Here is a 13,321-nt window from a genome sequence, read left to right on the forward strand (position 1 = left end):
TTCTCCGTGATTATTCTTTCCGGTTTTAGGTTGTTTCCTCCTGAATTCTGGAAACTTGGACGAGAAGTATACAGTCAGAGAATCCCCGGAACTTTGTCCGGGTTCCCAGTCTCTTCTCCAAACGGGACACAAGCAGAAGACTGGGGACTAGCTACCCTATTTGCCGGACTACTGTTGTCCGTTACACTGAATCGGTCATAGCTACCACGAGGACAAGCATCAGACAAGACGAACGGGTCTCTTGTCTTCTTCGCACCGAGGTATAAAGCCTACATGTCCTGTTCGGTCGTGACTACTACATCCCGTCAGCATAGTGAAGCCTCTCGTTTGAGCGCATTACCAATCACCATGGCTTCAATTACAGATGCAGAAGAGCAAACCGCTCCTAGGGGTGGTTTTGGTCTTATCTACAAGAATCCGTATCTTTTCGGCGTTGCCCTTGTTAGTCAATCTCGCACGTTCTATTTGTTGTATAAAGCTGACCGTCATATCCCAGTTCTCGACCCTCGGTGGTCTGCTATTTGGTTATGACCAGGGAGTCGTCTCTGGTATTCTGACGATGGAGTCATTCGGTGCACGCTTCCCACGTGTGTACAGTGATAGCGGGTTCAAGGGGTGGTTTGTGTCAAGATTGTTGCTAGGTATGATGGCCTTCTGATGCTCCGAGCATAATATTTAATTATGTCTACAGCTGCATGGTTTGGCTCGCTGTGCAACGGCCCTATTAGTGACCGTCTAGGACGTAGGGCCTCAATGTTCCTTGCTGTGGGTATCTTTGTCGTTGGCTCGGCGATTCAGTGCGGTGCTGTGACGGTTCCAATGCTATTTGTTGGTATGTCTGAAATAGAATCACCACTGCATGATAACAGAGTTCTGATTCTTCCCCTTAGGAAGAGCCATTGCCGGTCTCGCCATTGGACAACTGACTCAAGTTGTTCCTCTATTTATATCCGAGGTATGCTCTACACCATAATCATATAATCTCCAATCTTACCCACACTCTGTTAGATTTCTATCCCTGAGATTCGTGGTGGCCTCGTCGTTCTCCAACAACGTAAGCCCTAAGCCCAACCTCCACCCTCCTCGTATCTCTACTCTAATACCCTCAGTCTCCGTCACAATCGGCATCCTAGTTAGCTTCTGGATCGACTATGGCACAAATTACATCGGCGGGACACGGTGTGCTCCTAACATCCCGTATACTGGCGGAACCGCCTCTTCTCGCATCTTCAACCCATACGCAGACATCCCATCCAACGGGCAATGCACAGGACAATCCGAGGCATCATGGCGTCTGCCCTTCGCCCTGCAGATCCTTCCAGCCTTGACGCTGGGAATCGGAATGGTATTCTTCCCAGAGTCCCCTCGGTGGCTTCTCATGCATGAACGCGACGACGATGCACTGGCCAGTTTGTCCAGGTTACGACGAAAGCAGCAACGGCAGCAGCACGATGACTCGCGGAATGACCCAGATTTGATGCGAGAGTATTTGGAAATCAAAGCACAGATTATGCTCGAAAACACGTTCGCGAGAGAGAAGTGGCCGGGATTGTCAGGTATAAAACTGCATGCTGCGCAATATTTCTCTTTGGTGACGACGTGGGCTCGTTTTAAGAGACTGGCGATTGGGTCTTGTGTGATGTTTTTTCAGCAGTTTATGGGTTGCAATGGTACATTTCTCCTCCTGTCCCTTTTTTCAAGTAAATGTACGTGCCTCGACTAACATGTTGATGAAACAGCAATGATATACTATGCTCCAACAATCTTCTCCCAACTAGGCCTGAGCGGAAACACCACATCTCTTCTCGCCACGGGAGTCTACGGCATTGTAAACTGTCTGAGTACACTCCCAGCACTATTCCTAATCGATAGGATAGGTCGCCGCAAGTTGCTTATGTCGGGTGCCCTCGGAACATGCATCTCGCTGGTAATCGTCGGCGGAATTCTCGGGGCTTATGGATCTGCTCTAGTCGATCACAAGGCTGCTGGATGGGCTGGGATCGCATTTATTTATATTTATGATATCCATTTTTCATATTCCTTCGGTAAGCTTAACAAAATTCATCGATATCAACTTGAAAGACCGCACAAGATTATTATTAACATGCTGATTTACAAAATATTTGCAGCACCGATTGGATGGGTTCTTCCGTCTGAGATTTTCAATCTTTCGATCCGGTCAAAAGCTATTTCTATCACGACTTCGGCGACGTGGATGTGCAACTTGTATGATGCCCCATTATCCGTTATTCATATCTGATACTAGGATACATCTTGCTGATATATCACTAGTATCATCGGCCTGGTAACACCCGATATGCTGACGTCTATATCCTGGGGAACGTACATCTTCTTTGCAGCATTCTGTCTCCTAGCACTTGCATTTACGTTCTTCTGTATTCCGGAGACGAGGGGAAAGGTATGTTCAATTATCCAACAAAGGACTAGCCAGATCATTTGCTGACAGATCTTGTTCTTTCTCTGGCCAGACCTTGGAAGATATGGATCTCATTTTCGGCGACACCGCGGCGTACGAAGAAAAGCAACGGATCGTCCATATCGAAGCCCAGTTGCGTGGGACACCGCTTGTCAGTGAGGAGGTTCTCAAAGCGGATATTGAGCAGCAGGAACATGCGCATGCGGATACATATGCAGCGAGGTGATGGCGGAACTGCCGTCTGTGTCAGAAGGGGCGGATGCTATATATAGCATAACAAAAAAGCGTGTTGGTATCATCTACAAAACGTAGTGTAATAATGTTGTGAAAGGGTTGGATCGGCAATTTGATTAAGTCAGGTTCTCCTGTCCTGGAAAATTCACCCATTCCGCCAAATTAAACCCGGCCGCTCCAGGCGGCCCAATCCCAACAGCCCCAGCACCTCCAAACTCATTTTGAAACAGTCCAAAGGCGCCCGCGTTATTAAATATCTGACCGGGAGGATTCATCACGAATTGTCCCTGTATGTCAGGGGGCTGGTTTTCAGTTGACGGAATTGGGGAGCAAAGACGGGTGATAACATCAAGGCAGCGTGCAGCGAGACGGTTGTTGCTCAGCGTGGGGTGTGTAAGCAGGGATTTTGTCGTTTCAACGTCTTGATACCAGGACGAAGTGTCCGGTGAGGTGGGATCAGTCATAAGAAAGACGATGGGGATGAGGGCGGCTTGGAAAAGGAAGTAGAGCATGTACCATGCGCCGAGCCTAGTGCACATGTGGTTCTCCATAAACTCGGATATCGACATTATACTCGTACGGGCGTATTGCAAACATAAAAGTCTGCACTCTCGCTCTGCCGGGTCTTCCTGGTTGTCCAGTGAGTCTGTGGATGTCCAGCGTTCCGAAGCCCAGCGGAGGACGATTGGTCGGTAGATTAGCATCCGCATATTCCAGTCCCGCCACATGAGTCGATTGCGTGTCAACGCGAGCCAGTCAGGCTCATTAGGCGAGCGACCCTTTAAATACATGGGCAACTCATTATACCATTCCTCCATATATTTATGCAATTCCTTTGTTTCTTCAGCGGTGATACTCGGGCTTGAAATCAATCGTTGGTAGACATGGTTGGTCTTGAGATGGAATTTCGTCTGCGCAATAAGGCCAGTATATTGCGTTGGCCCGTTGGATTCTGGAGGCAGAGTTGTTGTGGCAGGAGTCAGAGACTCGTCATGGATATTGAGAACCTGTCTTGCGTCCATAATAGTCTCTTCTGGTAGTAGAATTGGCCTACCAAAAGTCTTCGCAGCGCCGCTGTCAAATATAAACACACCCCACCACAGTCGTCTCCGGATTTCGCGCTGCAACAAGCTGATTTTCCAACCAGGGAATTCCTTGTGAATGCCAAGACTCATGGACATGCGCACCGCCAGTCCGAGATAGTTCCAGCCCGTGTTCGGCTTGTCGCGTTTCTGTGCGTAATTGCTAAGAAGCAGAAGCCCCTGTATGAGAGTAAGATTACCCATTTCAAACACCGATGCTTGCTGCAAATATCCCCTGGCTTCCTGGTAAAAAGATATATCCAAATCCGAATTGTCGTCTCCGATACTCCAAGCTCCCAGTGCCAAAATGGTATTCAACAAAATCTGCCATGCCTGTCCATGAGGTCGTGGGATTTGTTCATGATATTGCGCTCTAAAGGTACTTTCATGAACAAAGGGATAGCTGCTGTGGTAATTCATGAAATATGCGTCAATAAAGGCTTGCTCCACGAGACCCGAAGGCGCAGAGCTGATAAGCTGAGATTTCAGCGGTGCAGTTCGATGGAAACCGCCGGCATTATGTTCGCCTGGTGAAGGGATATTCAAGTCAAATCCATGATCTGTGAGCGCTCGCAACGGCACGACACTTGACGACGCTCCAAAGTATCCAGCACCTTCCGGCCGTATGGACAGCGCAGCCATTCCATCCGCTAAATCGCCAAGAGAGATCTCCCGCTCGGCCCAGTCGAAGCCATCGGCTTGTTGCGGAACAGCCTCTGCGGCGGGCTGCGAATGACGGCTTTCGGTTCGGGGGTATGGAGAGTCTTTAGAAGACGCAGACGGGGAGAGCGAGGCCCTCGGACGGGGGTCTTGATCCTGAATGAGTGAGGATACAACGCTGTCCAAATCACCGCCGGGGAATAACTTTCCAAGGGCAGTCTCGTACGCGCTCAGACGGTCTTCGACGTATGTAAGATGCCTGCACAAGTAGACTATCAGCATGTGACATATGGGTGTTTTCGAGGAAAATACATACTGGCGAGTCAACGGACTCCGGACGACCTTTGGACTGTAGATACATTCCTTGCCGATCTTCAAACATTGGTCACAAATTGGTTTTCCTTTGGAACACTAGTGACCTTAGTCTACAGTTCTCGCAGGTTTTCTCAAACACATAGAGAGTCTAAACCCACCTTCGATTTTCTCGCTCTGCATTCATCGCACTAGTCGACAAACGATCGTATCAGTATCGCGCCCCGCATAGCCAGCCAACCGGCCCTCCAAAACTCACGGCAAAGTTCTGAGCATCTCGCACGCTGCTCATTTTCCAGCATTGAGCCCGCACAGCTTGCAAGCGAAAGGAACTGTCTCCCAATTGGACAGAAACTCAATCATCTTGACAACAACGAAGGGTTAGCCTGATGTCAGGGGCACGAGTCTGGTATGCGGGCTGACGGGGAGGAGGGGAGCCCTGCGGGGTAACTAGACGAGGATTTGCGAAGGATATGAACAACTTACAGTTTCCGATCACAAAGCCGAGCAGTTTATCGGACTAGCTTCTCAATGCAGCCGCCTTTCAACTAGTTGCCAAGACAGACTCGATGCACAGGGACTGAAGGTATTGAAGATGAGAGGGAGCTGTGGAGCCGACAACGAACAGCCACGGTTGGTTCCGGATTAAGGTTATTCCCACGTGCAGCTAACGGCGAGCGGTATATAAATCCGAGCGCGTATGTGTTTCAGCTTCCAGGGATCATCATGAGGCTGGCTGCAAAACGTGATACTAGAAAGCAAATTAATTTGCTCTAATGTTCTCACTCCAGTCCATCGTAAACTCCACCATGACCAATCGAAGTCCCGATTGTGTTCTTTGCGTTGGAAGCCATCCCTTAAATGCTGCTGCCTGGTACGTAGCTTCGCGAAACCTATCCCAAGATCGAAGTTCATTCGGAATCAGGTCTTCCAAACTTTCAACTAGAAGACTCTAAGTCGCATTCGAAACTTTGGCTGCCTATACGTTCAATTCATGGATATGTATTTAATAAAGCGCATATCCCTGAAACCGTAGCGATTGTAGCTATCCCTAGCATGCAGGTTCCCAGATAATTGACACCCATTGACTTTCGTATCCCATATCATTGCGGTCGATACCACCAAAAACCATGTCATCATCCAAAGAACTAAAAATTGGCGTGCTGCTGACTGCCCCTGTACAACTCCTTGATTTTGCGCCGATCGACCTTTTCGCCATGGCGACACCAGAATACCTCTCCCTGTGCAATATCCCACCTCCAATCGTCTCACTTGCCAAACCCTGCAAAATCTACAACATCGGCAAGAAATCCGCATCTTCCACAGATAACGAGAGCGACAAGGACAGAAAAATCCAACAAGTCACGGCCACATCGGGCATCGTTCTTACACACACCACTGCCGACAAGGAGGTCGCACCAGGCAATCTAGACGTCTTATTCCTCCCCGGCCCAGATCCAAACACCATACCAGACGAGGAAACGCAGGAATTCCTGCGTGCACATAACGAGCACAATACCACCATTCTCGTCATCTGCACCGCCGCATATACCGCCGGTTACAGCGGGATATACGACGGTCGACATGCCTCAGGCCCAAAGTTCTTGATTCCCGAGTTGCAGAAGAAGTTTCCCAAGGCGAAGTGGAATAATACTCTGCGCTGGGTGCAAGATGGAAATATTTGGTCTGCTGGTAAGTTCTTTTCTCAATTAATTGAAGCGTATTAGTAATTGGACGGGCACTGATGGGGATAGGCGGAATCACAAATGGGAATGATCTTGTTGCAGCATATCTTAGAGCAACATACCCCGGTCCCGTTGCAGAGATGGTGTGTACCATGGCAGACGTCGGTGATCGGGCGTTGGAGTATGATGTAGGTATGAGACGGGGGATGCTGTTCGTCCTGTGGCAGGTTATCAAGGCCTTGCCGTCGTATATCTTCCGTTTGAAGTGATCGTTGTTGTTTATGCATGTTAAATGCCAGTTTACCCCTACCCATCGTGTGTCATGATTGGCTTTCAGGTTATACCCATATCCGCTCAGCAGTAATTAGCGTTCAATCAGAGTCATGTTTGTCATGCCAACGATGGTCAAATTTTTCTACACAGCAGCCCAGCAGGGTGCTATTACAGTAGCCAAATAAAGATTTGAAAACCATTGCATTTGATCTAGGTTACATCACAAAGGAAACAAATGGGTAGTATCAGCCAGGCACAATAATCCACACAAAATTTGTGGCCTGAGCTTCTAGTGTCAGGTTCGGAATATCAAATAATTCTTGAATTTTCGTACTCGGTCCGTCGGCAGACCAATTATACAACACCTGAGATAATTATCGTAGTGCATGTTCACACTTAACTCAAGCTCGACTCGGTGCAGACTTGTTTATTTGGTCTTGTCAGGGTTGTGATAGTTGACCTCGGAGTTCCAGCTGTTCCAGTTAGCATTCAATTATACGGAATTTCGCCCGTTGCTAGGTTCGCAAGTTTGACTCACAACAAGGTCTAATAACCCGTTAGCATGTAAGTAAATTATTTGGCAAAGAAATGAACTAACCTTGTCACCATCTCCCCATTGGAAGTTTTTGGAACGGATGTTCTGGTAAGGGTACTCAGTGCGCTCCTCGAGAGGGGGTAGGTGGCTCCAGTGCTCCCAATGCTCATTCCACAGGTTGTAAGCATTGACGCCTCCCAAAATCAAGCAAGGAATAACAGCGCTATCAAATGTAAGCATCACCCGACATATCTCCTTCTCAATTGAACAGTATCCCACATACTAGATGGAAAGTCTGCGCCAGAGGGCTAGAAAGAAAACATTGCGTTAGCTCCACCAATCCAATTACACAGACACAAATATCCACCCAAATTCGCAGAAGGAAAGATAACGTACTGCTGGTAGCAGCGGCGTGGTGCTTGACATTCTCACGCTCCCGGTTGAACGCGTTGTCGACGATCCAAGACGGCTTGTTCTCAGTGCTATTGAAGCGACGCTGCACGAGACGGCGGACAGGAGCCGCACGGGTCTGCTGGGCGGTACGAAGGCCGAGACGATACATGTTGGAAGAGGTTGGTATACCCGTACGGTAGTTGGGGAGGGGAGATTGATCAGAGGGAGGTATTCAAGGTCGTCGATCGTACGATGTCGACGGAGGTTTCGGGTGGGTGGTCGAAATCGGTTAGAGATCCCGTGATTCGCCGGCTAGAGTGGGCTGCCAAGCCGTGACATCACTCAAAACAGTTTACGGCATCAGGTCACGGGATTCCGTGTCACCCTTAAGCGCAACAGACATGAACTGGGAAAAAAGAAAATATCGACATGCGGTCTGATAGGAAGCGTTGATTCTGAACAGAGAATGTAAAGAGTGGCTAGAGAAGTCGCGATGGGCTTTCGCATCACAACATGGAATGGTATTTATTTGTCCGATCGCAATTTCGAATCAATGCTGACACTGTTGTAGTAAATGGTATACGGCAAGTATAGCTGTTTCCTGCCAGGACACTTGGCGTCTGGAGGTTTACTTATATATTGTAGAAATCCATTCGGATATCAGCCATGGCGAGACAATCGGTCCTTCGATGTAAGAAGCGGCATCTCGGAAAGTGGATAGTTACTTATTTCATCTTGTCAGGCTATGTTTGATATTCTGGAAGCAGACATTGTCGTTTTCCAAGAAACGAAAATTCAGAGGAAAGATCTTCGGGATGACATGGTTCTCATCCCCGGATGGGATTGCTTCTTCAGTTTACCGAAGCACAAGAAAGGTAAGTACACGCTGACAAGATGGGATGGTTGGTTTAACATTTTCTAGGCTACTCTGGAGTAGTTATCTACACACGTAATGCAAGTTGTGCGCCAATACGCGCAGAGGAAGGGATTACGGGATTCTTATGCCCGCCGAATTCGACAACGCCCTTTCGCGAATTGCCTGATGATCAGCAAATCGGCGGATATCCTTCTATCGAACAGTTATCCGACGTCCAAGTCGAGGCTGCTACGCTTGACTGTGAAGGACGCTGTGTTGTCCTTGAATTTCCAGCATTTGTCCTTCTCGGCGTATATAGTCCAGCAGCCCGTGATGAGACCAGAGACGATTTTCGACATGGGTTTGTAAGCCTGCTGGACGCACGTATTCGGAACCTTGTGTCGATGGGGAAAAGAGTAATTTTAACCGGCGACCTCAATATCTCGACCGGCGAAATTGATTCAGCCCATTTGACAGAAGCCATACGCAAGGGCACTGGGAATGAAGAAGAGTATTTGTCGTCCCCTGTGCGACGTATATTCAATCAGCTAGTTGAAGGGACGAAGGTGATCAGCGAGCGTGACGAAGGAAGGGAGACACCCGCGTTATATGATATATGTCGATCGTTCCACCCTGGAAGAAGAGGCATGTATACCTGTTGGGAGACCAGGGTGAATGCCAGACCGGGTAACTATGGTGCAAGGATCGACTACGTTCTCAGTAGTCTCGATATGAAGGACTGGTGGGCGGACTCAAACATCCAAGAGGGTCTCATGGTTCGTCCGTTGTCATGTACCAATTGTCTTGGACGTGCTGCTAACTTGCAAAGGGCTCTGACCATTGTCCCGTATTTGCCGTTTTCAATGATAAAGTGCTATTTGATGGCGTTCGGGTCGATATTCACGACATAGTCAATCCTCCAGGGGTGTTTAAGGATGGAGAACGGCAACGAGAATATTCAACCAAGGATCTGCTGCCTCTGTCTGGTCGTCTTATCCCGGAATTCAACAGTCGTAGAAGCATTAAGGATATGTTTTTCGGAAAACCATCCTCGTTGTCTTCGAGCGGTAGCCGCACACCAGAGAATGCTCCTGGGAAGGAAAGCCAGACGCCAACAATACCCGAGCCCAACCTCGAGGATGCAGTTTCACTAGGCCAAACGCAATCCAAGCCTACGCTACCGGTAACTGAACGGACACCAAGCAGTCTTTCGAATGGTACTTCTAAACGATTACGTGCCGAGAATATCTCCGCGCCGCCTCCCAAAAGGACCAAATCGTCTGGGAAATCCGAGTCTAGCAAGGGACAGCAAAGCCTGATGGGGTTTTTCCGGCCCAAGCAGACGGCAGAAGCGCAACCACAAGGTAACAATCAGCACAACACGTCACAAACCAGCCCTACGAAACAAACGACATCTATCTCTGAGCCCTCTACAGCACGAACCGAAACATCGACATCAGACACGCAAGAGGAGACTATCATTGATCCCATCGTTAGCAAAGAGTCATGGTCGAAACTATTCACCAAGAAAGAAGCACCCAAATGCGAAGAGCACCAGGAGCCCTGCATGATGATGACCACGAAGAAAGCGGGTGTCAACTGTGGGCGGTCCTTCTGGATGTGCTCGCGACCGCTGGGCCCGACGGGGCAGAAGGAGAAAGGGACGCAGTGGCGATGCGGGACATTTATCTGGGCGAGCGATTGGAATGGCTAGGTGTATTCGTTTGCGAGAGGGAGTGAGGAGGGCGGAAATTCTGCTATATTATATGCTAGCTATTTTACGCAGCCCACAACAGGCTCAGACACATACATACATACTGGCATGGCTGAAACAGACCGGCTGAGCCCTTCGTCGGGCTATCGCAGACATTCCAATTGTGACTATATCCAACAGGGCAACAATATATCTCTCAGGGCGCAGCACATCACATGGTCTGCTCACCAGATGGACAGCCGTGATGCCCAATCAGGAACCCTCACCCGGCAGTTGCCTTGTTATCGCCGCTCCCTGGCATTGGGCTGCTCCTTCCCACCACCCGCCCGCGATGCCCTCATTATTTCCTCTTTCGGCACCGCTCCCGCCGGTGTGTTCCTGCCCTCCACGTCAATTGATCCTCTTTCCCCAGCCATCCTTTTCTCCTGCTCTGATTTGCCTAACCTTGCTGCTTCTCGCCGGCCCCGCCTCGTCTGAGACCGCCACCGTGGCTGGCTCGTGGCTGGCTCGTTGCCTGGGGCACACGGCACATGACTACCTAGGACTCGCTCGCCTATACCTTGCTAGAGGCCTATCTTGATGTATCGGATATACAGTCAAACCATCAGTTAAGCCCGGTATTGAAAATTTACGCGAAACTGCTACGAGAGAATGAAGTTCAAACTAAAAAAGACTCCAAAGAAGACTAATGTTACGCTTGCAGCACTTACGATACCTCATATCTACACTCCAGTAATAGAAAATTCATCATCTCGTTGATTAAGAGAACTAGCCTAAGCTATCTAAAAGGAAAAAAACAAGACAAGCAGAAACGTGCATCTTCTTTCAATATCATGAGCAGTAGTTGCATTAGGAACCACATCGTCACCCCTTAAAACCCCTTAAAACCCGTAATTCCCATCTCCACCGCTGTAAACTCCCAGTTAATATTCCAGATAACAACAAAACAGAACGTAAACGATGTCCATTCATTACCTACCCCCTCCCCGTATCTCATGCTAGACCCCGTAGAATAAGAAAGAACTGCAAATGTGGCAGCCGTGCAATAAATGCAAATTTGAAAACGAAGAATTAGCTTTCAAGATACCATCCCGTAGATCAATCATCCGAGTATTTGTGTTGATGTTTCAATCTGCTGTCAACATAGTTTCGAATAATCCTGTAAGATGGATATAATGGACTGCATTAATGATCGTGATTGAATATATCTGCAGATGAGTCGAGTCGTCAAGATAATAACCCTATATCATACTTGCCTGAGAGCGAGTCGCTGTGTCTGGCGTAGTATTGATTCGCTTCTTTGTGCAAATATTGACTTGACACTGGTCAAAATATGTGATGCATGACTCTATGCTCGTCGCCTGGTTCAGTAGCAACAAGAATCCCATTAGTAGCATCATCGTCGAGCTCCGCACCATCTGCGTTTTCGAGGTGTCCTAGAACCAAAGTCAGCGTCATACTAATATGATCTCTACAACTTCATACCGATGATAGTATCGAAGAAAGGGAGTAAATCCGGCGAAAATACATGATCGCCACCTGATCCTTCGGGTTTCCATAAGTTCGGCTCAAAGTCGAACTTGGAACATGTCAGCGAAGGACGAATTCTTGAATGGTTTTCCTTACGTGGATGGTCTCACGTCTAAACAACATAGGCGCCAGTTCTTTTACTTCCTTCTTCGTTCTCATTGTGGCCTGAAAAAAGAGTCAAAAGGATTTCTTCCTGAGCATGCTAAACTCACTGTCTTAGGATCTGCACACTTGAAGCGCTCAGGCACAATGGTCTATTTCAGTTAAATAGTTATCAGTAAAGAGTAGTTTTCGAGATAGTTTAATATTCCACCTACCATCTTTATTCTTCGTTCCAATTCGTTGATATGGTTGAACCAATTAGCCCAAATTGCCATCCCTCCCGGCGGAATAATCTGGAAACTGCTATCCGTAGTTATTTCTGAGTAATCGAAATCGTCACTTTCGGGAACTTTGCCGAGGAATTTGGCTTTTGCGTTTATTCCACTACCAGGAGCTCCTTCGTTAAGGAACTGTTGCCATGGCTTGAGATCATACTGGTATGTAGGGGTCTTGATCCATAACTCGATCAGATACTCTGACTTTTCCAGTCTTGCCCAGAAGTGTTCATCGCCTATTTTCGTTGAGACCCTTGTCCATAACTTGTGATTCGTTGACAGTTTGGACTTCAGATGGATAATAAAAGTTTTGATTGAGTTCTGGCTGGGATAAAGTCCCTGGTAGCGCTGGAGACGACGGATCTCTCTCGAAATCTCGACAAACAGACGAGACGTATCTTGGATTGCACGAGATATATCGTCTAGATTCAACTTCTCAATATTTAATGTCACTTTAACCTCTTCTGGTATCACTGGATGTGCGGCCGAAAAGTCTTCAATGGACGAAGACTCGTCCCATCCCTCCACAGAAAGATGTTTCAACACATTCTCGTAGCCGCGTTCCATTATTAGAAGAATTTCCAAGAGAAATTGATGATCGCATTGACGTATGACATCACCCTGGTCTTGTTATATGTTAGTTTGTAGCTAAAAATTGCGGACGTAAATAACTTTACCGTCGACAGCGCCTTTGTCAAAGGTCCACCTTAGAGAGCTCCCTACACACAGAGGAGCGTCAGGGTTGTCTGGAAGGATGAAAGGATCTTCCATAATTTTAGAATGCTCCTTTACTGTAGGCTAATACAGAATCTACGGCTGGTGGATTTAATCAGAGCAAAGATGGTGGAAATGGGTTGTCCTTGGAGGGTGTTGCTGTGATGGAGGGTGGGGTGGTTCTTGAAATGGAAATGGCAAACACAAGCTAGCATCCTCGCATCAATAATAATAAGTATGAGGCTGGTGCCTCATCTGAATCTCCAGTAGTGGATACCTATCGAGGACGCGAGTGGATGCTGTCGGGCGTTTCTTTGTTTGCCGTAGACCGGCACCCAGCCCCTTCCATCAGCCAATCCCCTAACCCGCTCGTTCAGAAAGAGTATAATGAGAAGACTGTGATATTCCCCCCTCCTCTCCTTTGTCGACTCTCTCTTTCCATCCTTTCTGAAATTCATCTCTTCTAACAAATTTACCGTAACAAACATCACATCCTTCCATCATAGTTGCGATATCTGT

At 48.0% G+C, this 13,321-nt stretch overlaps 6 protein-coding genes across 6 annotated transcripts; 3 read left to right on the forward strand and 3 right to left on the reverse strand.

Moving 5' to 3' along the window:
• Nucleotides 1-348: 348 nt before the first annotated feature.
• Nucleotides 349-2,663, forward strand: BGW36DRAFT_393977 (putative MFS sugar transporter; the record flags this gene model as incomplete). The annotated part of the gene is made up of 10 exons (XM_046217866.1): nucleotides 349-441; nucleotides 497-641; nucleotides 692-832; nucleotides 891-955; nucleotides 1,009-1,054; nucleotides 1,110-1,670; nucleotides 1,740-2,045; nucleotides 2,130-2,226; nucleotides 2,293-2,419; nucleotides 2,490-2,663. 10 exons carry the CDS (start codon nucleotides 349-351, stop codon nucleotides 2,661-2,663), a joined length of 1,755 nt encoding a protein of 584 aa, XP_046076747.1.
• BGW36DRAFT_90978 (putative C6 transcription factor) lies at nucleotides 2,524-5,416 on the reverse strand. Its single transcript, XM_046222697.1, has 5 exons — nucleotides 5,212-5,416; nucleotides 4,985-5,088; nucleotides 4,887-4,916; nucleotides 4,730-4,824; nucleotides 2,524-4,672 (listed from the first exon to the last, which is right to left on the reverse strand). Exons 2-5 carry the CDS (start codon nucleotides 5,015-5,017, stop codon nucleotides 2,788-2,790), a joined length of 2,043 nt encoding a protein of 680 aa, XP_046076748.1. The 5' UTR covers nucleotides 5,018-5,088; nucleotides 5,212-5,416; the 3' UTR covers nucleotides 2,524-2,787.
• A 34-nt stretch (nucleotides 5,417-5,450) lies between these two features.
• Nucleotides 5,451-6,949, forward strand: BGW36DRAFT_369886 (ThiJ/PfpI family protein). The gene is made up of 2 exons (XM_046215178.1): nucleotides 5,451-6,417; nucleotides 6,480-6,949. The coding sequence occupies exons 1-2, from the start codon at nucleotides 5,856-5,858 to the stop codon at nucleotides 6,677-6,679; spliced, it is 762 nt and encodes a 253-aa protein (XP_046076749.1). The 5' UTR covers nucleotides 5,451-5,855; the 3' UTR covers nucleotides 6,680-6,949.
• BGW36DRAFT_369888 (putative cytochrome c oxidase subunit VIa) lies at nucleotides 6,866-7,876 on the reverse strand. The gene is made up of 5 exons (XM_046215179.1): nucleotides 7,615-7,876; nucleotides 7,502-7,526; nucleotides 7,282-7,441; nucleotides 7,222-7,229; nucleotides 6,866-7,156 (listed from the first exon to the last, which is right to left on the reverse strand). Exons 1-5 carry the CDS (start codon nucleotides 7,778-7,780, stop codon nucleotides 7,111-7,113), a joined length of 405 nt encoding a protein of 134 aa, XP_046076750.1. The 5' UTR covers nucleotides 7,781-7,876; the 3' UTR covers nucleotides 6,866-7,110.
• Nucleotides 7,877-8,185: 309 nt separating this feature from the next.
• BGW36DRAFT_288535 (DNA lyase Apn2) lies at nucleotides 8,186-10,181 on the forward strand (the record flags this gene model as incomplete). Its single annotated transcript, XM_046210586.1, has 4 exons — nucleotides 8,186-8,302; nucleotides 8,354-8,486; nucleotides 8,534-9,243; nucleotides 9,297-10,181. The coding sequence occupies 4 exons, from the start codon at nucleotides 8,186-8,188 to the stop codon at nucleotides 10,179-10,181; spliced, it is 1,845 nt and encodes a 614-aa protein (XP_046076751.1).
• Nucleotides 10,182-11,652: 1,471 nt separating this feature from the next.
• Nucleotides 11,653-12,859, reverse strand: BGW36DRAFT_393982 (uncharacterized protein; the record flags this gene model as incomplete). Its single annotated transcript, XM_046217867.1, has 6 exons — nucleotides 11,653-11,760; nucleotides 11,808-11,876; nucleotides 11,924-11,965; nucleotides 12,029-12,520; nucleotides 12,617-12,714; nucleotides 12,766-12,859. The coding sequence occupies 6 exons, from the start codon at nucleotides 12,857-12,859 to the stop codon at nucleotides 11,653-11,655; spliced, it is 903 nt and encodes a 300-aa protein (XP_046076752.1).
• Between the last annotated feature and the right edge of the window lie 462 nt (nucleotides 12,860-13,321).

Source organism: Talaromyces proteolyticus (genome assembly GCF_021365285.1).
Source record: "Talaromyces proteolyticus strain PMI_201 chromosome Unknown BGW36scaffold_2, whole genome shotgun sequence".
Lineage (NCBI taxonomy): Eukaryota > Fungi > Ascomycota > Eurotiomycetes > Eurotiales > Trichocomaceae > Talaromyces > Talaromyces proteolyticus.